The 22,793-nt window shown below is 40.6% G+C and overlaps 1 protein-coding gene across 2 annotated transcripts; it reads left to right on the top strand.

Moving 5' to 3' along the window:
- Nucleotides 1-139: 139 nt before the first annotated feature.
- On the top strand, nt 140-22,602 carry lcorl (ligand dependent nuclear receptor corepressor-like). 2 transcript variants are annotated; one of them, XM_080879813.1, is made up of 8 exons: nt 142-351; nt 1,650-1,712; nt 7,380-7,468; nt 7,608-7,734; nt 8,209-8,430; nt 8,552-8,630; nt 14,971-19,670; nt 19,769-22,602. In XM_080879813.1, the coding sequence occupies exons 1-8, from the start codon at nt 261-263 to the stop codon at nt 19,774-19,776; spliced, it is 5,379 nt and encodes a 1,792-aa protein (XP_080735939.1). In that variant the 5' UTR covers nt 142-260; the 3' UTR covers nt 19,777-22,602. The 2 variants fall into 2 exon arrangements, with proteins under 2 accessions (XP_080735940.1, XP_080735939.1); XM_080879814.1 differs by lacking the exons at nt 14,971-19,670; nt 19,769-22,602 and adding an exon at nt 9,514-14,111 and having other exon boundaries at nt 140-351.
- The last annotated feature ends 191 nt before the right edge of the window (nt 22,603-22,793 follow it).

Below are 22,793 nucleotides of genomic sequence, written 5' to 3' on the forward strand. Positions count from 1 at the left end.
TCTATGAATCATCTAGTCTGCTTGCACTGATCATGTTGGTAATTTGTTTGCGTTACAACAACGGTCATTTTTAAATTTTGTTTTTTTAATCGTGCTCCAGGAAATGTTGGCAAAGAGAGGAAGTGAGGTAAGGTTCGCGCATGCGTGGTCGGATTGGGTTTCAGGTACGGATCGGGTAGCGGCGACAAATGCACCGCAGCGGTTACAATACACAGCGGCTGTAACGCAAACAGGGGAGAAAGAGGGGCAGAGGACGAAGAATGACGACGCTGCAGTGTAGATGCATGGCAGAAAAGAAGTTGTTTCGGCGGGAACTTGATTCTTGGCGTTACAAATTGATACACTGCGTCGGTATGGTTCATATGCAGTTTAGTATTTTGTAAAAAATAAAACATGTAGTGAATGGTTTTGTCCGGCAACAGAGGGATCGCTACCCGAGCTGTGTTGGTTCCTAGCTAACTAGCAGCTACTGATGTGGCTGCTTTTAGTGTTCAGTTAAGCCAAGACAGCTGCTTAGCTAGCTCCTTTTGTCTGCGCTTGCTAGCCCTTCGCCGGCGTTAGCGCTTTCTTGGGTCGTTTCATTTCTGTCTTAAATTGGATTGTAACCAATAAGATATAATGCATATGCCCAACCAAGATATGTAATTTTATCTATCGGTGTACCATAACACAATCAGTTATATTAGTAACATACAGTTATAATTGTTTATTGTTCGATGGCTATGCTATAGCAGTGCTTAGCTAAAAGCTGTTGTTATTTCGGGAGGATGTTGTTGTTACGTTAAGTAAGCTAATGTCAGTGCAATGCCAGGAAAGCATTCATTTCAGTGGTGTCCGGTAACGGTTTTTCTCGGGCTCTCTTCTAATTTGAACGTAGTTTTTAATGCTACAGCAGCTGGTGATGTTAGCATAAGGCTGGCGCACCTATTCGTAAGTCAGTTTCCTACTGTGTATAACGTCTAAACAAGGGGTGTCAAACTCGTTTTAGCTAATGAACCATATACGGTCCAGTCCGGTCTCAAGTCGGCCGGATTTATAAGACCACTGTCCATTTGGTCACAAAAAAACTCGATCTTTTTTTTAAATTTTTTTTTTTTAAACAAAGCAAAAAACTGACATCACCCAAAATATAGAAGACTCCCGTAAAATTTTGTCAGACATCAAATTATTTTCGTCATTTTGCAAATATGATGATTGATGTAGTTTCAGCATTTCTCGATGTTCTTTGCATCGTCTGGTATTGTATGTATCACAGTTAAAAAGGCACAAAATAAACCTTTACATTTGTTTTTGTGATTTAAAGAAATTGCCTGTATCTACAGTTACATTTTAATTCCTGTGAAATAATGCTGTTAACACCACACCAGGAAATTTTAAATGGGAGTAATAACTTCACGGTAATATTCACACTGCATGTTTGACACCTCTGATCTAAACTGTTGTGACAATGGCATCCTACATGTAATCATGTATGTGTGTTTTTCAAGGTTTATAAAGAGTTCATTGTAAACATCTAAATTGTTCTGTCTTCCTGAAAATGACAACATAGTAAACAGTTTTGAGAGCAGATTTTTCTCAGATCTTGGAGCCCTAAACCATGCACTTGTTCGTATCAGCACTGATGGATTGCTCCCATTTTTGTCTTGCAGGGTTTGAAAGCATTCTGGAGGGAATTTATGGCCCGCTGCCGAGAGACCTCAATTTATTTCATGGTGGGTTGTTGGTTGTATATGCTCTTTACCATTGGCTTGTGACTATAAGAGGACTGTACATTTATTTTCAGCATAAGCGATGATATTGCCAAACAAACAAATCATTATTCTTGCCATGCCTTTTGTCTTCCCAACGCTGTCCCATATCTATTCTTATAATGTCAGACCTCAAACATGTGTCACCAATATTAAGGCTTTTAAACCAAAAACGATTAGCATTTGTTGTGGGATTTACTTAGCTATTGATTGGTATTCATTACGTTATTTAAGTAGTTGAATCAGAAACTACGTATTCAGTATGATTCATACTTGTACTTCCCATTTGACTGTAATTTTAACCGTATATTGTTTTTAAGTAGGACTCAAAAATAGCAAAAACGATTCTTTTCCTGCTCATTTAAAAGCAGTCCACTTCCTCTTTAACTCATAATTTTACATATATATGCTCTATGCTACCTCGAGAGAAAGCACAGCAGATTGCATTATTAGATTATTTAACAACCATTGTTAACAAATTATGATACAGTTTCACTGATCCTAGAGGCAAGTCTAAATATTTTCTGGTATTCTAATTTCAATATTTTGTTAGACCTAAAGCTGTGGTAGGAGTAATCAGGGACTAGATTTTCAAAAGCCTAAAACTGAGCCCTGAGGAGATAGAGTCCATTTCTGTGTCAGATGACTGTACAGTATGCTGAAAAGTAGAGTCTCCAGAGCTCCCAAAACCATGTTGAGTAAACTGTAATGTATCAGCTGAAATTTAATCTTCTTTGCCTTTGCCATGTGTTTATGTGTGACCCATTTCTCACCTGCTAAAATTCTGCAGTCACATAACAACCTCAGCGTCACAAAAGCCCCCACGCCCTGGAAACTTCCGTCACTCTTTACGGTGTGCTCCAAGGCACCACCAGTATGTCAGCCTCACAAGAACAAAGGTCTTCACAAAATATTTGCAGTATATAAAGCAAGCAGTTACACCATAAAACATACCCATGGTGCCACTACCCTTTGTACTTATATCAGGAAGGAGCACAATATCGAACCTGGAAGTCAAATAAATCTAACCTAAAACACCAGAATTTGGTAGATCCCTGAAAAAACTAAAGAAAGTCTTACTTTCTGTCTCTCTGATGCCTTTATTAGCTTCGATCATGCCTTCACATCCCTCTAGCACTCTGTGGACACCAGCAGCCAAAACATACAGCTTGCTTGACACTGTCTGGGATCTCATTGAAGTCTGCAGTGTCATCTGGAGTTTGAGTTAGGCTACACTGGAACCTAGTCAGATGACGTGATAGACTCCTGGCTGGGTGGATGATTTGTTCAGTGAGGCATTCATTTGAGACAAGATCAGGGTGGGAAAAAAATCTATCTTAAATGAATGATAAGACAGCGCAACACCACTGTGCAACATTTTTTTTACTGCCACCCTTAATAATTTATTTTCCACACTATAAGGCATACTTAAAATCCTTTAATTTTCTCAAAAATCCACAGTGTGCCTTAAGTATTAATTCCGGTTGTGCTTACTGACCTTGAACCAATTTTATGTGGTACACAGCGCTCAAAAATCTGACAAAAAATCTTTTAGTACAACTTTAGCTACGAAGTCGCACCGCTTGATGTATTGTCGGAGGATTACGGGTACCGTAGTCAAGGGCCTCGCGGAGTAATCTGGGTCCAAAGCTGCGTCTGCTTCAGGTCTCAAAGTCAAACGAACACTGCGGCATCACTGAGAGTTACAGACTGTCTAAATTCTTTCATCTTTAATAAAATGAGCAGCGTTGCTGCTTTACCAGGTGTGACAATTAAGTTTAACATCCAGGTATCCATGAAAACAGAATTTCTTAAATTTAATGGAGTTAGAAGTTAGCAGGAAGTTAGCTCGCTAGTTTCCACCTAAACATGGTATACCACGTTTTGAGTGAGTGATTTGTGAAAAATATAAACATACAGCTCTGCTATCACTTCCAACATAAATGAAGACAGAAAAGTAAACAGCAGTGACTTTTGTAGGGTTACTGAAGTTGGACTAGCTGGTATATAATGCTGTGCTATGTGATCGCTAGCAACATAGCTATGTTAGCATAACATAAACAGTGAAGCTGGAGGATAAATGCTAATGCTTGTTTCGCTTAATGCGCTTTATGGTCCAAAAAAATACGGTACTAACAATATGAAATTAAAATATACTTAATTCATATAAATTGTGCCTTCAAAGTACCAAAATATCCTTTACACTTTAATTCATAGTATTTTAGGCATCGGTCTAAAATTATTCTGGAAAACTGATATTACATGTACTTTTAAGAAAATCATAGCAAGGCTTTCCATGATATGAAGTAAACTGCTGATGGGTGTAGGTACATCCAACCTCAGAAACATTTTAGCTCAAAAAGTCAAATGCAGTGGCAGCTGATGCCGCTGTTTAAATACAAGCGTGCAGCACACTATTGGCAACAGTAAAATTACTGGCAACTGTAGGCATTTACATTTAATACAGCATCATATCTAAAGTCTGATTTTAATCACTTCTTCAATCAGTGATGTATTCATGTAATATACACTTGGATTAGAGCAAGATGGTTACTTAAAATGTATCTAAAACAATTTGGGGTAATGGGTCATATGCAGATAATATAAAATATATAATTTATAGGACATTTTATTCTGTTATACATTTACAGCTCAATGTATAAGGTTGGAAAATTATATTTTCAGTATTCTTTTTAATGCTATGTCATCTAATCAGACAAGAGGTGAGTTGTGCATATACCATGATGAGGCATCATGTGTCTGTCTGCCAGAGGTGGGTAGAGTATCCAAAAATTGTACTCAAGTAAGAGTAGCATTACTTTAAAATATTATTACTCAAGTAAAAGTGAAAAGTAGTCGTCAAAAAAGTTACTCAAGTAAGAGTAAAAAAGTACTTGGTGAAAAGACTACTCAAGTAGTGAGTAACTGTTTGAAATGTCCGGTTTATTTTATAAATAAATGTTATCAGACAAACAAAAATAAATAAATATACAAATTTTAGTATTTTCAAAAGGAATATATGTAAAAACATCAACAAAATAAGGCACAATTCTGATTTCAGTTTTTCACAACATAAAGCTTTTTTCACCAATACCTACAGTAAATAATATAAATATATAAACAGTGCAAACAATTTCCAGTGACAAGATATGCTGTAAACTTTATATTCATTTTTGCTCCAAATGGCACAGCAGCCTCAGAGAAAACATTAGAACGAGGCATCTTCAACATATGTACATACAAGGCAGCTCAGTTTACCATAAGTTGTATGGGTGTGCATTTTCTGGATATTTAGCAAAAATGTGCCATTTCTTCACTCAGTGAAGTGATGGTTAAGCTTCAGCAGCAGTTTGCTCTCAAGGTTCTTTCTGTGAAGCTGTAACTATTAAGCAATGAACAGGAGTCCTGCATGACTGAGAAGTCCTTCACAAGCTCCAGATGCAGGAAGAGCTGTATTGATTTTGATTGACAGCTTCTTAATGTGAGGAAAGCCATGCAATAGATCCACACCTCCAGTGAATGGACATGAAAGGTACCTCTCCAGCTCCCCTGCTTCTGGCTTTCCTGCCCCCATGGATCCATCATCTTCGTCGGTTAGGCCGCTGTTTGTACTGGCATCATCCAGCTCTGTGTCTAGGTTATGTCTGATGAAGTTGAGACCTGTATGATGTATGGTTTTCAAAAGAATTAGCTCTGGTCATTATAGTGCTGTATACACTGCCAAGCTGCGGATGTTTGGCAAGAAAATTTGATCACACTGGAGATGTTTTTTTACCAACTCTTGTTGAAAAACAAAATCTTGTCATTCATATCCCGCACAAACACTTTGCAATGAATTCCAGATTAAGTTTAAAATAAGAACGCGTGCAAGGCTAAGCAGTGCTAGCCATTAGATCCTCCTGTTTGGCTGTTACTCTGGGAAAGACGAGAAAGACAGTGATGGAAGCCGTGACTGGAGCTACGATGTAGCCTCTAATCTCTCCATGGCTGTCTTGAGAAGGCAAACACCTCAGTCTGGCTGCAAAAAGATAAAAACCCGCCCCTTCCAACCACAGGGGAGGGAGACGGATGAAGCTAGCTTTCAAAAGCTGGGCATACACTGTGCAAATTTTTTTGGCCCATTTTGAGCCGATTTTTCAGTCGCGCAACCGTTTTGGGGATCGGCCCGAGTTTCGCCTTAACCGTGTGTTGTGCATCGTGTAGTATACATGGGGTAACGAAAAGCAATTAAGATCTCACGACCAGCTCCCAATCATCAATCGTATGGTCGCAAGAACATCAAACCTGTTTGAAATCCTGTTGCCCCTCAACGCACCCTCTCAAACTGCGCATGCACAAACACAGAAATGAAAGTGAAAAGGCGGAGCAGCGTTTGATATGGACACGAGATGGAGGCACAACTTGTAGAACTGTGGCAAGCTCATCCGAGTACGTAAGCGTAGAGCTGCCACCCAGGCAAAAGAAAAATACAGCTATATCACGTTATAACCTGAAAAGTTTATTGTTCTAACAATATACTTTTCATGTTAGTGCAATATACCTTTCACGTTTGAACAATATAATATCACGTTATTACAGTATACATAATTATCATGTTCATACAATATAATTATCACGTTTGTGCAATATAATATATATATATATATATATATATATATATATATATATATATATTGTATTGCTTTTAAGCAAAACATTCTTTGTATATGAGGCCAAGGGTGTTCATCCTCTTCAGCTCTAGCGTAGACAGTTGGCTCTGCCATGTTTTCATGTGTTTCTTCTTTCCGTGTGTCTGCTACTTTGAAACGCTCGGGCCGCTCTGCCCGCCACAGTTTCAAACTGGTCATGTGACTGCATGGCCACATCTGATTGGTAAAAAATTTACTGGAAACTCCACTGGCGGCATGTTATCTAATGTGTTAAACTAAGTATTTTTTAAAAAGTAACGAGTCGAATTTTGCAAATGTAGTGGAGTAAAAGTACAGTTTCTTCTTCACAAATGTACTCAAGTAAAAGTAAAAAGTATTGTGCAAAAAAGGTACGGAGTAAATGTAACTCGTTACTACCCACCTCTGCTGTCCGCATTCACACAATTCACTACACCTTCTACAGTATTAGTTGGAATTAAATCAAACTGATTGTGGGCTTCACACAGTTTGTGTTCAGGGTCACATTTGTCATTTTACAGGCACTGATCTGCAATAGATGAGCTACTGCAACAAACGTTCTGGTTGAGAGTAGCTGTAAAAGCAGTTCTTGTTCAGTGTATTTTGTCGCCTTAAAAAAGGGGGGTGTTAAACAGTTATGTAGAGTTCATTGAGGCAGGAGTGACGGTCACTTTAACTGGTTATAAAAAAGACAAGCATGATAAACTGTTAATCAAAACCATTCTATTGAAATCAACATTAGCAGCTAATTGATTTTTAGATGCCACTTATGGAAAAACTCTAGTCATTCTTCCGTGTGTATTGTCTATATATGATAGCGTGGCTCACAATACTAATGTGTCAGCAGCATTTGAAGTGGCTGGTATAAGGAAACAGAATAGAAACCCCTGCTGCCTGTTGTCAGTTTTGGTTTGATCCATCAGCAGTACTGTAATACATGGTTATGCGATATTGTGTCTTTCAGACTGTGAACCGGAAGAGGTAGATGACTGGTCTCCAGAATCAAACTGCTCTCCGTGCTCTTTCTGCAACGTGCTCCTGGCCAAATCTAGTGTAAGGACTTTAGTTTTGATAAGCCTCAGAGAGGTTGTCTTTCTTTTCTCTGCACCCTAGAGTAAAAAATAATTCTAAATAAGTAATCACCTTTCTGTCTCTGTATCTTCTTCTTTTTCCTCTTTATCATCCTCTCTAGGATCAAGCACCTGCAGCCACGTCGCCCCTCTCCTCCCCCTCTGATTACTCACCTTGTCAGGCCCCAACCATCTCTGAGAGCACCCAATCAGCACACAAGTTCCTCCAAGCTGTGTTCCACAAGAAAGGTGAGTCAGGTGGATTTGGACAACCTCGTTGTTATGTAGAACTGTTAATATACTAAGAGCTCCTATACTGAAAACAGCTGCCAAAGTTGACATAAATATTAATGTGGGGAATAACCAGAGAGGAGTATCTCACAGTTCCTGTCTACTGATGTACACAATGAACTGAATTACATTATTGACCTAATACACATTGCGGTTACTGTGGTGTAATTGGCATGTCAAATCTCTGCTATTCATGACCCACTAAGTGTTCCCAAAGATTTAGGATGCTTTTGAGACTTGTTTCTAGTGTGGTAACATCAGAAGACATTTTTTGTTACAGTGGATTTAATTTCAATATCTCATTAAAAACGCTGTTTAAACACTGTTTTCTAGATCAGTTTTTCAGATCAGTTTTCTAGTCCTTTAAATAATGCATGTTAAAATTGAAACCAGTGATTTTAATTGTATTTTTTTTCTTTCTCCTCCTGTTAGATGTGCACCTGAGCAGTGATTCCAACATACCTCAGATTGCTCAGGAGCTGATGAAGAAGATGATAACCACATTTGCTAAGGAGTATGCATCCAAGTGCCTGCTCCACACCAATACAAATGGTGTCACAAGGACCTCATCACCCTTGTCTGACGCGTCCGAAGCATCTGACGCCCCTCTGGACCTCACAGTGAACCGAACTCAGGAGGAGAACACGATCGAAGGTAGAGAACGCATTTAGTGCACGCATATAAAATTTAATGTTATGTCTGACTGTAACATGGGCATCCTCCTGAAGGAACCAAACAACTGGCACTCAGACTCTGACCACTTGTCTTGTAACAGATGGTGTGCTGGACCTCTCCAACCGGAACTCTGCCTGCTCAACAACTTCGTCATCATCAGAGAATCACAGGGGATCAGGGTAAGTTTTTGTAGTTCTCTGACTGCATTTTAATGTGTCTGGCCTATTGACTTATCCCTACTCTTAGTTAAATCTGGGTCTTCTTCACAAAAACAAGAATGCCGTTTACATAACTATGGCCCATATCCTATGACTAGAAAAATCACTTTGGTTTGCAGCAAATCCACATTTCAGAGTGTGGTACAACAACAGCTATATAGCATGCCAAAGATTAAGAGGTTAGCATGAGCACTGTGTTTATTACTGTCATGCTCACTGCTCAGCTAAATAGCACCTGTTCAGCCTGAAATACACACATTCCTGTTTTAGCAGTGCTTTGGTTCAAGTAATTGTAATAAATTGTGAGGAGCTAGCTTGTGTTTGGTGTTGTGGTTCTATGGGGTTTACTCTTTTATCTCTTGAGCGGTAACGTCACAGCAATGGCCGTATTATAACATTTGCCAGCAGCTCAGGATTGTATAATGAGGAGAGCATTTCAGTACTTCACAACCATTTTACGTCCGTTTTTACTAATACATTAATGATGAGTTTGATTATCCAATCTTCAAGCATGTAGGACTTTCACTGGATATCCCAAAACTACAGGGGTTTTATGTGAGCACCAAAGTAACCCCAGCCATTCACAGACTGTCCCACCTGGACGTGAAGAGGCTTTGCTGCTGTGTGTGAGAGACACACAGCAGCAGTGTGTGTGCGTGCGTGTGAGGGCCCACAAACAGACTGAGAACATACAGACATGAAACTAACAGTCGCAGTGATGTTACCAACACAAGGCATAAAGGAGTGGACCCCTCGCTCTGCACCCCCTTGTCCCCTATGCCACAAATCAAACCACCTCCATCACCTCCATCCTGACCCTGCTGTTTGGTCCTCACATCCCTAGGAGGCAGTGCAGGCAGAAGGAATACACTGAGAGGAGCTGGGAGCTGTCTGAGGGATTGCTGTCCAAGGCCTTGAAGGATATACGATCAGGAAGGCTGCAGGAGCAGCGGGCTGCGTTGCTTTATGGAATACCCCTTCAATCCCTGAGACAGGGTCTGGATGGCTGGGCTGAAGGGAGGCTGGGAGTGCTGCATCAGCTTAAAGCAGGAAGCAGAGATATCAGGGATGAAGTGACATCATGCAATGTGATGTCAACAATGCTGGGTGGCGAAGCACGCCTTGTTTTGCAGAAAGTGGCAGCATGGGCAGAGCGAGCAGAAATTGGAGGTGCTGTCGAGGAGCATGGGGACTTTAGTTTCCCTTCATCTGTTCTTGCCTTTTATCAGCCGGGTAGTTTACAGAAGACCCTCCCTCACTGTTTTCCCCAGCTCAGGGATGCTCTCCAGCCCCCTCCAAGCCCCACCCCCAGTCTGGAGCCACCCACACCCCTGCGTATTCCTCAGGTTCGTTGTGCGTCTGACCACAAAAGGTCAGTGTCAGCTGAGAATTGCAGCATAGCTGAAAACCTACATCAACGTACCTCATCAAGCGAAGGTACTGCCAGTTCATCAACAGCAGCTGCCAGACCTTCATCTCTCTTCAAACTCAGACCTCCACTCTTGGCACAAGGATGTCCAGGCAGTGCCAGCCAGTCACCTCATCGCCTGGGACCACGTGGATCCTCACTGGATGAGTCAGAAGATGGGGCAGGTTGCCGGGATAAAGACAAGCAACCTAGAAAGAAGCGTGGGAGGTACCGCCAGTATGACCACGAACTGATGGAGGAGGCCATCACCATGGTGATGGCTGGTCGCATGAGTGTGTCTAAAGCCCAGGGGGTTTATGGGGTGCCCCATAGCACACTAGAATACAAAGTGAAAGAGCGTACTGGAACACTGAAGAACCCACCTAAGAAGAAATCTGCCAACTTCTGTTTGTCCAGTTCTCACTCGTCTGGTTCTGGTAGCACGACCAGTTCCACTAACTCAGGGAGTCTTGCCTCAGCTGCTGACGCAAAGAGGTTCTAGACCACAAACGCCTCAAAAACACCTCAACACTTGAACACATCACCTCCTACAAGATAAATGTTTTCTGGAGACACTTGTTAAAACACAACACATGCCTTTACAAACTACACTGATATTAATATTCAGGTCTTTTAACTCTGTCTGTGATGTGATAGTCATACTTAAAGCTGTATTTCTCCTGCTTCGTTCTGAGTCCTTTGGTTAAAGCAGCCATAAACAGTACTGTTTTATTCAGGTAGAAGTCCTGCTCATCTTGATCTAGACGAATGATTTAGATCGTTTACTTTGTTTATGGATAGACCAACATGGTAAATGAATTCGGATCAGAGCCTGAGGTACTGAACCTCTTAATTCACCATCTCCTTTCGTTTCACTGTACTATTGTCAGAATACTGTTTTTCTATTTTTTGTTTGTTTGTTTTTTTCCGTTTGGGACTGCTGTGGAGTTTCGTGGCTTGGTTATTAAGATACCAGTATGTGATTACATCTAATTAAATCATCGATAAGTTAATGTTCAACAAAATGTAACGTATTCATAGTTTAACATTAGATCACTTAGTAATTTTTACTACCACGATTGATCAACAGAATTAAAAACAAAGGCTTTTTTAAAACGAGAATCTGTTGGTGATATAGAATCAAATTATTTTACCTTCAGGGTAGTTGTACTGTGTTGTACATCCTTTTCTCAAGGAGGAAAAACAAACAATGATGGCTGCCCAAAAAGATTGCTCAAGACTCAAGTATGAGAAACACAGTTGCAGACCTTTTAAGGCTGAAAAATAAAGTGTGACTGTCATATTTGTTAGCTGTTAGGTTATTAGGTTATTCAGGTTTAATTCAATTCTTAAAGCTCCTTGGTAATGGAGCATTGATGATTGTGATTTGCAGCTTTCTATCTCTCTGGGTATGTATACCTAGGCTTTTCAAGTGACTTAGAGCCATTAAAACTATTTAAAAACTCATTTCTATTGTTAGAGACCTCTACAAACAGGGAGCTTGTACAGTATATATGCTGTGGTGGCTACATCTTGATTATGAGTTTTTGTACAAGAGATTAGCTTAAAAAAGCCATTTTGTGTCCACATATTTCCTTTCATTCTGTACAAGCTAATCTAAACACTGTATTGAGTGTAGTTGGAATGCAAACGTGCAGCATGTTTTAAATGTGCACTGATAAGCTTGGGAACTGTATATTATTGTGTATTTGTACCGTTTGTGAAAGATGTTCTTTTATTATCACAGATATTTACTAATTCTGCTACTGTAGCTGTATTACTGCAAACCTCATACCATGACCGCTGCTTAACTTTTACGGGACTGTTTTCCTGGCACATGGATGCGTAGCTACAAGAAAAACTCATTTCAGTTAACGTTTTAACAGTAATACCGTTAAGCCTAATATTAATATTTGTTTTATGGGTAGTCTTAATGTTATAGATGGTCGACTGTGTCAGCTACTGGAGGTTTCGGTAGTTTAGGTTTTTAGTGAAATGTTTAAACGGCGACCACGCGGCTATTCAGTGTCAGGCTTTTAAGGCTTCTTTGTCTGCGTCTGTAAAAATGCTAAAAGTTTCGTCTACACTCATGTCTGCCTCTAGAATGGGCTTTTTTCCATTAACAGTGCTACTACCAAAGCAGCATTTCAGGGTTACCCACACAAAGCTGCTTTACTTTGGATTTGCTGCAATGTCAGCCTGCCCCCCTCCTCTCTCTCACCGTCTTTAACCTGTTGCCATATATACCTCTGAACATTCTCTGCCTATAGCCCAGTGTTAGGTTTCAAATCAAGCTTAAAATCTGTATGAGTTCTTTATCTCTCAAGAAACAGCGAAATGTAAATTCACTGCTATCAACAACACTTAAACTTTTAAAAAAAACTAGCCATGTGGCGTGTAAAATCTTTTTTTTTTTTTTCTTTTTTTTTCCTTTAAGGTTGAAATTCTGTCTTGCGGCATTTACAGATTTTTATTTTTTATTTTTTTTTTGTTATTAATGTCGGTTTTTAAAAGTTCTTCAGTCACAAAATTGTGGCATTTCAACCTTTGTAATTCCTCCAGCTGTGCAAATGTTGTCTCCACTTCTGAATGTCTGTTCTTATTGCGGTACATGGTGCCGGTCTCTATGGCGACAGCTCAGCACAGCATGTCTCTATTTTGGGAGTTATCTACTATTTATATCAAAATGACTCCGAACACGCCCTGAGAAATTGAAAAAGGACATCATTGTATTTGTTTAATTGCAGCTAATTCTGGGAACACACTTGGGCTTTGAGATTAGGGCTTTTTAATTTTTGATTGAACTGCTGGCAAATCTTTGAGGCAACGTAATTCTGCTATTTATGCATAAATCAATTATTGCACTATGATTTATAAAACAAAATTGTTTTTTTCTAGAAACTTGTTTTGTGTTGTTATGGCATATTTATTTATTGATTGCGCTTCAGAACTGTGATTTATTTTTTTATTTTTTTAAATATTGTGGTAGTTCTTGATTTGTAACGGGGCACTTTGATGCATTGTGAAATGTGTATTGCTACAATTGCATGAATGCTTTTAAATGTTAGCTCATATAATTTATTTAGTCCAGAAATTATACTGCTGACTATTGTGATTGTTTAGTGATTTTGTTACTATTAAATTATTTTAATGATTTTAAAGAATAATTTGTCATAACAAACTCAACAATATAGCCTCTGTAACACCTAAAGTACTTGGAAAGTTTCCACCGCAGAAACTAGGCGGAGATGGGCAGGTGGTTTTGCAACATATACACCTTTGTATATGTTCCAGTTGTAGGACTAATTTGTGAGGGTAGATATTCCTGCCCAGAAAAGCTTCAAGTGGGGCTCAATGCTGTTAGGTTAAATGTTGAATAAGCACTATTTTTGAAAATTAGCAACCTGTCAAACAAGACAAAGAACATGAAATTGCTGTAAACTGCTCATGTATGAAACAGCAATGGCTGTTCGAGACCCACCACCACCGCTTTTAAATTAAACACAACAATACAGCAAACTGCCCAGTAGTTGGAAGAAATTATTTAACAAGTCGGTCAGAAAAGTTTAGCTTGAACCCCACCACCAAAGTTGCTGTTCTACCTCCTGAGCAAGGACTCTCTTGGAGGTACACCCCAGAATTGTAATTGTACCCTGGTTCCTTCAGTGAAAAGTTCCTGCAGTGGAAACTTGACTCAACACTACACTACACTTAAACCTGGCCTCTTGAAACCTGACATGGTTTGGCCGCAAACAGTACTTAAATTGCTGGAGAGAAAAAGTAAAAACTTGAAAATAGGTTGATATTAAATCAGTTACTTGATTCTATAATTAAATATCTTACTTCTTGGACCTGCTGGCTGTTATGAAAATTAGAGGGCTTTTTGAACTGTTGGTTTGTTGATGAAAGTGCTGTTGGTTTAAAAAAAAAAAAAGTTAAGTTGAGCGTTTCTTCAATCATTCCTTCTGCTGTTAGCAGAATGTTATCATTTGCCTTCAGCAACTAATCAATAAAACAGTTCTTTAATCAATCGCCTGTTGTTATTTTTTTTCTAGAATAATGGTTTGCTTTACAGTTATCAGAGAGTTGTACTGCAGATCAAAGGTTTTACAACTTTTTACAAGGGCTAGAATCCAGTAAATGGTAAAATGGTAAATGGCCTGTATTTGTATAGCACTTTTCTAGTTCCTAAGGACCCCAAAGCGCTTTACACAACCTGTCATCCACCCATTCACACAATGTAGAGCAATGCATCATGTCACTTCCTTCTGCAATACATCAACATTATAGTGGCACTCCAAAAATGAAAGTGCATTTGGGGGAAAAACTACACGGCAAACACTGCTAAATAGGCTGCATTTACAATATCGTTTTCCTGGTGTAATAAACCACAAAAACATCTTGCACCACAAGCTACATTCCACTTTTTTTTTTCCAAATGTTATTATTTAAGCTGAAAGTTTTGTACCATTCAGAGTTCATTTTATTTCATTATTGATGGCTAGCAAGTCTACTGCCAAAAAAATTTACTGTGTAACTTTTTTTCTTCTTAAGCTTATTTCAAACATTGATTTCTGTAAGGATACATTACCATCATTTCATCACAATATGTTGCCTACATCTTAAGCTGCATATCACATTTTTACATTAACTCTAATAATGCGGGTGCAGTCTTGCAACCAGCACGAACTCCAGTCTCATCTATAAAATATATGGAAGTCAGAAATGACAAACTTTCAGGCAGTGCTGTTATGGAACAAATGCAACTTAAATGTGCTTGCTGCTGAAATTTTTAGTCTTCATTATTTTGTGTGCATGCTCTTTTTTTTTTTTTCTCATTTGAAACTTTGTGAGTAAAACATTCTAACTCCAGTTTTTACCTTTTACCTCTAGCTCCCCGGTGCCATCTTTCACAGAAGACAAGGCAGGTCAGCAACAGCGAGGGACTAAGTTTGGTCAATGTTCCACATTGGATGATGTTCTGAGTTCTCTCTGCCCAGCTCACCAATCCTTAATCTACCAAATCCTCAAGTATGCTTGCCATGAAAAAGAGATGCTCAGGAACGAAAGGGACACTGTTTTATGTTCCAAGAAGCTGCATTGCACTTCGTGTCAGAGTCTTGTTGCAGCCTCTCCTGCATCGTTCCATTCGCCTTGCACACCCTCTTCTAATTTATGCTTGTCCTCTTCCATATGTTGTGAGAAACGCAGCTTCCAAATCAAGAAAACAACAGATGGAGAGGTAGGAGATGGAGACCCTCCTTGTCCTGTTCTGAAGAGAGAGCAGAGTCCCTCTCCTCCCCCTCTTTCCCCAATCCCATCAGATTTCGGTAAGAAATGTGATGAAAACCCACCCTCTCTGCTTCACCAAGAGGAGGATGTTAATCTCATGGTACAGAGTTTTGTAACTGCAAGCTACGAAGCCTCAGATGTCAATGCAACTACAGAAGATGCTGAAAGTAAGATCGCTGAAAGAAGTCAGGCTGATAAGAATCCAAGTGGGACTTCACTGCAGGATGTCATGGATCGTTTTAGTGAGAAACTGGAGACAATAACACCTCTAGACAAGGACCCTACTCTGGTTTCTACGGCTATCTATGTTTCTGAAAAGGAGCAGCCGTTATCTCCCTCAACCAGCTACAACCTGCCTTTTCGTGCTGATGCCCATGTCACTGAGATCATCACCACAGTGCTTCGCACAAGCAGTCCCAGTGATTACAGCTTGAGTGAGCTGTTTAGTCGCCAAGACAAAGAATCCAAGTCACCCGTTACTAGATCCCGTCATCGCCAGAATGTTGAAAAACCTAAATGCACCCCTGAGATACAGAACAACAATGACCAACAAAGTTCAAGTGTACAAAAACAGGTGAATACAGTGGCTACAAGCTCAGCTAAACAGTGTGTTTTGTCCTGCAAAGAAGGTGGTGAGGGTTGCAGTTCTACAAATGACAAAAGCCACAAGGGATCCCCATCAAGTGAAACCACTGAGGCTGAAAGATCAGGTAAAAGGAAAGCTTGTGCTATTAAAGGGAGAGTGTGTCATCTGCTTAACATTTCTGAGGGTGCAAGAAGATCAAGGAGAAATATAGTCCCTCCACCGCGGTTCTCCTCCTATGTCACAGAGCCCAGACGTATGTTCTTTGTTGCGTGTTTCTCTGAACCTATCTTCAATCAGAAAGCACAAAAGGACAAGGCTTCATCTAGCACCAATCATATGTCATCAAAAGATCCAGATGCTAAGGATGCCAACGTAGAATCCAGAAATGACGTTTCTTTGTCCTCATGTGTGAACACAGGGAAGCTTGCCTTTCAGTCAGCAGAAAAAGGACATGAACTATCTCACATGGAAGTGAAAAGTCAAAGCCAGGTCACTCCACAGATTGTGACTGCGAAAGACCAAAGTCCTAAAAAACATCGCTCAGGCAAAGAGAACAATAGTAGTGACAGTGTTGTCCCTCTCTTAGGACGGTTACGATCAGCATTATCAAAAAGAGTACAGGACTCATCAAATATGGATGTCCCTATAAATTCTGATACTTGTCTTGAGAGTCTTAAAAATTCCCAAGTCCAGTACACTAGTCCAATTAAACTTATGTTTGTATCACCAGTAAAGGATAAAGAGGGAGTTAAATACAGTCTCAAATCAGCAGGCTCTGGTTCTGGCTCACAAACAGAACATTTTGATCCCTGTGAAGAGTCTTCATGGTCAGGGACACTTCAGAAGCACACAATCCAGAGCAAAAAGCCTGCAATATCACAAGTAAAATCAGTTGTCTCACCACTAAAATCTTCTGCCTCATGCATACGGTCTTCTTGTTCCCCAACCAAGTCATCTTCTTCACCAGCCAAGTCTGGTTCCTCAACACGCAGGTCTGCTTCTTCACCTGCCAAATCTGGTTCCTCAACACCCAAGTCTCCTTCATCACCAGCCAAGTCTGTTTCCTCAACACGCAGGTCTGGTTCTTCAACACCCAAGTGTGATTTGTCACCTGCCAAATCTGGTTCCTCAACACCCAAGTCTCTTTATTCACCATACAAGTCTGATTCTTCAGTATCGAAGTCCTCTTCCTCACCAAGCAAATCTGCTTCCTTAACACGCAGGTCTGCTAATTCACCATCCAAGTCTGGTTCTTCAACACCCAAGTGTGCTTTGTCACCCGCCAAATCTGGTTCCTCAACACCCAAGTACGGTTCTTCACCACGCAAGTCTCCTTCTTTGCCCAGGTCCCCTTCCTCATCACCTAAAGATGCTTCCAGAGGATCAGGTGAAGGTACTCCAACTAAGCGCGTAGCTGGAGCTGACAGCCAGGGATTATCAGGTAACTCGACTTCTTTTCATGAAACCACTCCACCAAAAAGGCGTCCTGGGCGTCCGAAGAAACTGGGACCACAGCTGGAGCAAAAAGCAAAAAGGCCAATTGGCCGACCCCGTAAGCAGAAGACTTTGGATTCCGAACCTAAAAATGTTAAAATGGTAAATGGTAAATGTCAGTTGGCACCTAATATTGAGGAGAATACAACTAAAAACCTCAAGATAACAGTCGTATATGGCCGTTCGAGGAGAAACAAACGATTGGTGTCAGAGGGCTTTGACCAGCTGCAAACAGAATTTCATGACGCTTGGCGAGCCGTAAATCTATTGCACAACTCTAAGACCAGCTCAGGTAGTATTAAAACAACCTCAGAGGAGTTGGATTTTGTCAGACCAGCGAAAAGGCCTGCTCCTCAATCTGGCAGTAACATCAAATGTCAAAAGCATGATGATTCTGTTCGCTCAAGGAAACCAGGTAGACCTGCAAAGGTTAAAATCTCTGGAATCTCAGTCACAGTGACCACAGTGTCACCTCGTCAACGTAAAATTCAAATCAATAAAGAGAATAGGCAGTCTCCTGAAATGCTGGCTCCTAGGAAAGTACTTCTACAAGACTTCATGTCTGCCAAAGAGCCCAGGACAATCAGTCATCAGTTAATGAGCAAAAGGGGTCAAAAAGAAGAAGGGAAAGAAACAGAGGATGGTAGTAAAGATGAACTCCCCAATCAGCCTGTAGTACGACACTCCAAGAGAGTGAGAAAGCCATCAATACACTTTTTGCATGCTGTTGCCACCTCTACATCATACAGCCGCAGCAATGCGCTGGTACGACGCTCTAAACAACTTCTTTTAAACAAGGCAAACAGTGAAAGGAGACAGGATGAGCAGCAAAGTAGTTTCGAAACTTCAGGTGAGAAGAGAAAGTCATGTGGACCACAGAAGAAGGGCGTTTCTCTAGACGTAAGCAGATTGGCAGGGGTATCTGTTGATTCGATCTTTAGGTCTAAAGAGACATTAAGGTGGTGGGCAGCATCAGCTGAGGAAAAGACAATGAACCAGGAGCTCGCCAGACGAATAAGAGTCATCTCTGACACTTGGGTCTCAGACGCTGTGGACAACCAAGAAAAAGAATTGGCCCTCGATTCTAAACTAGGCACTAAAGACAGCAGTTTATTTGCCAAGAATTCAAATCATTCCTCTGTGGTCCGAACACTGTTTGACTGTTCGCCCAACAAACCAAGGTCCTGTAGCATGCAGCAGATCTGCTCCTGGTTTATGGAGACCACCGAGACACAATCTCTGGCCATTGTCAAGAAGGCAAGCTCCCGTAATCGTTACGAACTTATGCACTTCCCTCGTTCTGCTAATGCAAAAAGTGTTTGCCACAGTCCTCAGGCAGAGCGACTCCGCAAACACATCAAGAAGTTTGCCAAAATGGTGCCAAAAAGCCCTTTACAGCATCAGAAGGCTCAGAGACGGCTGAGGAAGAGAAACAAAGCAGCTGTGTCAACACACAGACGACAACTTTTTACTTTAAGCATTGCAAGCAAGCGCACTCGCCAAGTCCAGCCGTTGAGAGGCAAAGCATTTAGTATATATCAAGCCACTCTGGTTAGAGCAAGGACACGTTTTCTAACCCGGAAAGAAAGGGATAGGTGGCAAAATGGGGCTAGGGACAGGAGAAACATAAAAGCAGTATCATGTTGTAGAAATGAACGTATAGTAACTGGACTACAATCTAAACGTAAAGCATTATACACATCCACAAACGATCGGCACTCTGTTGGTTTGGAAAACGGTTCTGCCGCCTCTTCGGTTAGCCAAACTCGGGAACTCGTGGATGTACACAAAGAGCAGAACCTTTGCTCCAAAGCCTGGGGTCCTGAAACGCTGAAAGAATGCCGGGTGTTTCTAAGGAAGATCAACTCTCCTGATAGCGAATCGGCTGAGGAAGAGTGGGACTCTTGTACTGTGACACTGGAAGGGTCACCTTCTGCATACCTCTTTGCAGAACAGGACAGGCAACTGGTAAGATTCGTTAAAGCTGTGAAAACTGAAAGAAAAAGGAGCATTAATAGGAGGACTGCCTCGAAAGAGTTGGCAGATTCTGCATCAAAATCAGTCCAGGAGCAGGAAGCAAAGCCAGCAGGGAGGCAGAAAAGAAAATTCAAGAGTCCCAGGGTTGCGTCTACTGAACCACCACAACCACCACCAGCGAAAATCTTGAGACAATCGCGAATGAGGGGCCTGACTGGGCCGAGATGGCGTGACTTTGTCCTTGGTAACTACTTTTCTTTCTTTTCTTTGAATTGAAGGCATTGACTTTGCCCATGCAAAAGTTACCCAATAAACGTTTGTTCTTTTATCTTTTCCTGACAGAAAGCTAACTGAAGCATGAGGCCTCCTCTTCCTGGGAAAGGGACTGTGGTTTAACGTGGTGCCTTTGGACTTTGTGCTGACCACGTAGACTGGCCATCTCAGTATGGTTCAGTCTTACAATCAGCAGCTATGTAGCAGTCTAACTTAAAAGCTTGATGTTGCACTATTTTTATCCATGGATATGTATGTACATTTTGTCATCTTGCCTTTGTCTTTCTGAAGGTGTATAGTAGATCAATATAATAGTTACTTCAGAGTTTTAATGGAAAGAGTGCTTATACCGTGAACCCTGTCAGAGTGGTCATAGAGGAATGAAAGCTCGACTGCCATCTCCCTAAAAATGTACCTTTACTGATACTAAGACCAACACTTCTTCTCGGAAATGAGCCCTTACTGTATATCTTAACCTGACATTTATCATAATTTTTACTACTTTAAGCCACAATGCCAGCTCTAAAACCCCCACTTATTTTATTTATAGTGACTCTTACTTTGGCACTGTTTTGAATGTTTAATTTGTAATTTAATATTTGCTTTTGTATTTTAGGTTTGCTTAAAGTATATTGGAATTTGATTTGAAACTTTCTCTTAATCCGAGCCTTTTGTTTTCTCTACTGCTGTCGCAAACAAGTAGCCAAAACAGGCTTTTAATGAAGGAATCTTTCAGTTCACTTAACACCCAATCTTAACTCCAGTAGCTATCTGTGAAAAGACCACAGCTGTAAGAGTGTGTCTTGAAATGCACTAATTGGCCTGTACTAAAACCAAATATTTGATGTCATGAGTTCTTTTTCAAGAGCATTTTCAGTTGTCAATTCCCCACAAAATGCAGAGGTGTCTGTGAAGTGACAGAAATGGCATTATGCAGTTGTAGAACATAGCTTCTGGTTAATTTCATGGTTTGTGGGATCTTTCTTGTTTTTATTCAGTTATCTTTCTAAGAACGTATTATTTTCACCCAAAGCATATACTGTATGTTGCTGTCAGATCGACTTTTTGCACTATTGAGCCCCTTTCAGACGTGATATATGCACCGCTGGCTTTTCGTTAAAGTGCTGACATCCTGTCAGTCAGACGTAGGGTGCTTTTACATTGTTTCTCACAATTTACTCGTATTTAATCTGTGATATTTTTTTTTATTTATTTTTTTTTTTTTGCGCTTGTTGTTCACAAATATTTAGCCAGTGACCTCCCAACTTTGAATGACTAGAATTTTTACGTTTTATTCAGTATGATGTGAAACCGACGACTGGGACCACAAAATCATCTGAAAAACTGAGCTGTGAAGAGGGTGTGGGCGTTTGTCTCATAGATTTAGGCACGATCCTAGAGACAGGTTGGCAACCACCAGTTACTGGGGAAAAATGAGTTTTCCCTGACCAGCTGTTTAACTATTAATTTCTGCTGTTGTCACTATGAACAGGGTATTTTTCTTAAGCGTGTGCGTTGCACGTATAAGTAGCTGCAGACACCACTGACGAGTAGCATTTCCTGTTACTTTCTGCACATGTTGTTTGTAAACTGCAGCATCTCAGCGGGCAAGTCTATGCCATCACTGCAAATTGGCAGGCATGCAGATGTCTTGCACACCATCTGCTGATGCAATTTACATCACTCAGACTTGCCTACGTGGGAAGTGGAACGCACCCATTACTGCATGTATCCTGCTGAGAGAGCTGTACCCTGCCTCTCCTGCACAGGCTCAGAGAGATGTTTGCTGTTGTTTCGAAACAGAGTTGGCGAGATAAAATCTCATTGTGTACCTGGTATTTCTGTTCAGGTCTTTCACTTGAGAGCTCAACAACTCGCAGGTCCACGCGATACGGTCGCTGTCCTAATCTCGCAAGTTCCTTTTAAGTTGCAATGCGACGCATGCAGTGTAGAAGTTGATACACTAATGTTGCAAGTTCAACATTAGTAAAAGCTTTGCCGTCGTGGCTTTCACAGAAGAGTGACCGGGGTCTTCCTTCGCACATGAAACCTACGTGTTTTCATGCTGTCAGATCAAAGGCGAAGAGTGCACGTCTGAAAGGGGCTCTATATTTGAGATTAATCCCACTACGCAGATTCCTCCTCCCATATTTTGCACATCCCATCTCCCACTACCACTCCCCCCCCCTTACTGTAAAACTAGAATCTGTTTGGTGCAATACAAATCCAGATGATTTATCAGTATGTAGTAATTATTTTATTGCTGACAGACGAATGGATGTACATGAGTACCAGTGGCCTGGGATGTTACTTCAGTTGTTTCCATAGCCATGTAATGTGATCTTAAAGGATTCTGCTATACAAACTATGTTTGCCCACCTGCGTTGGTCTCATCAGAGAAACAAAAATATAAGAATTTTTTTTTTCCTCTTACACGTAATAGCATTATTTACTTTTTAAATGTTGAGTTGTCACTGTTTCCCTGGATTTTCTGTTATTTTCTTAAGTTGCAGCAAGGGACGCCGACCTCCACAGGAGCTCAGCTAGGACTAGGCCTGAGAGTTGATGGGGTAACACTAATCTTGGATCAATGTCATTGTTTTTCTGCCATCTGTCCAGAGACCGGCAGATCCAAGGTGTCCAGCTGTAGGTCAAAAACTTCACCCTTTAGGGTGTTGTGCCCGACTACCGTTGTATGCATGTCACTATGGTTGCCGTTTCAACATAAAGGAGGTGGGCAAGTCTCTGTCATTTGATAAATAACCATCAGCCCTTTGTTTGTTGAAGAACCTGGTGCTATACATCTGTTGTATATTTTCTTTATCATGTGTTTTTATACTGTCCAATACAGATGCAACAAACAGGTGTCTGTGACTGAACCAATAAAGAGTCTTTTGAGATAACCAGAGAGAGGTGTGAGTTATTCATTCATTTGTTGTTGTGGAGCCACTAGAACATGGGAACAAGTAAAAGTGAAATATAAGAATATTCTACAGAATGGTAATATTTATCACTTATATTGCTTTTAGTCTCTTGAAAAGAGACCCTGAAATAATCTGTTTGTTTATAACAGCAACCAAGAAAAGGGCAGAGC

The sequence above is a fragment of the Rhamphochromis sp. 'chilingali' genome, assembly GCF_963969265.1.
Source record: "Rhamphochromis sp. 'chilingali' genome assembly, chromosome: 4".
Classification (NCBI taxonomy): Eukaryota; Metazoa; Chordata; class Actinopteri; order Cichliformes; family Cichlidae; genus Rhamphochromis; species Rhamphochromis sp. 'chilingali'.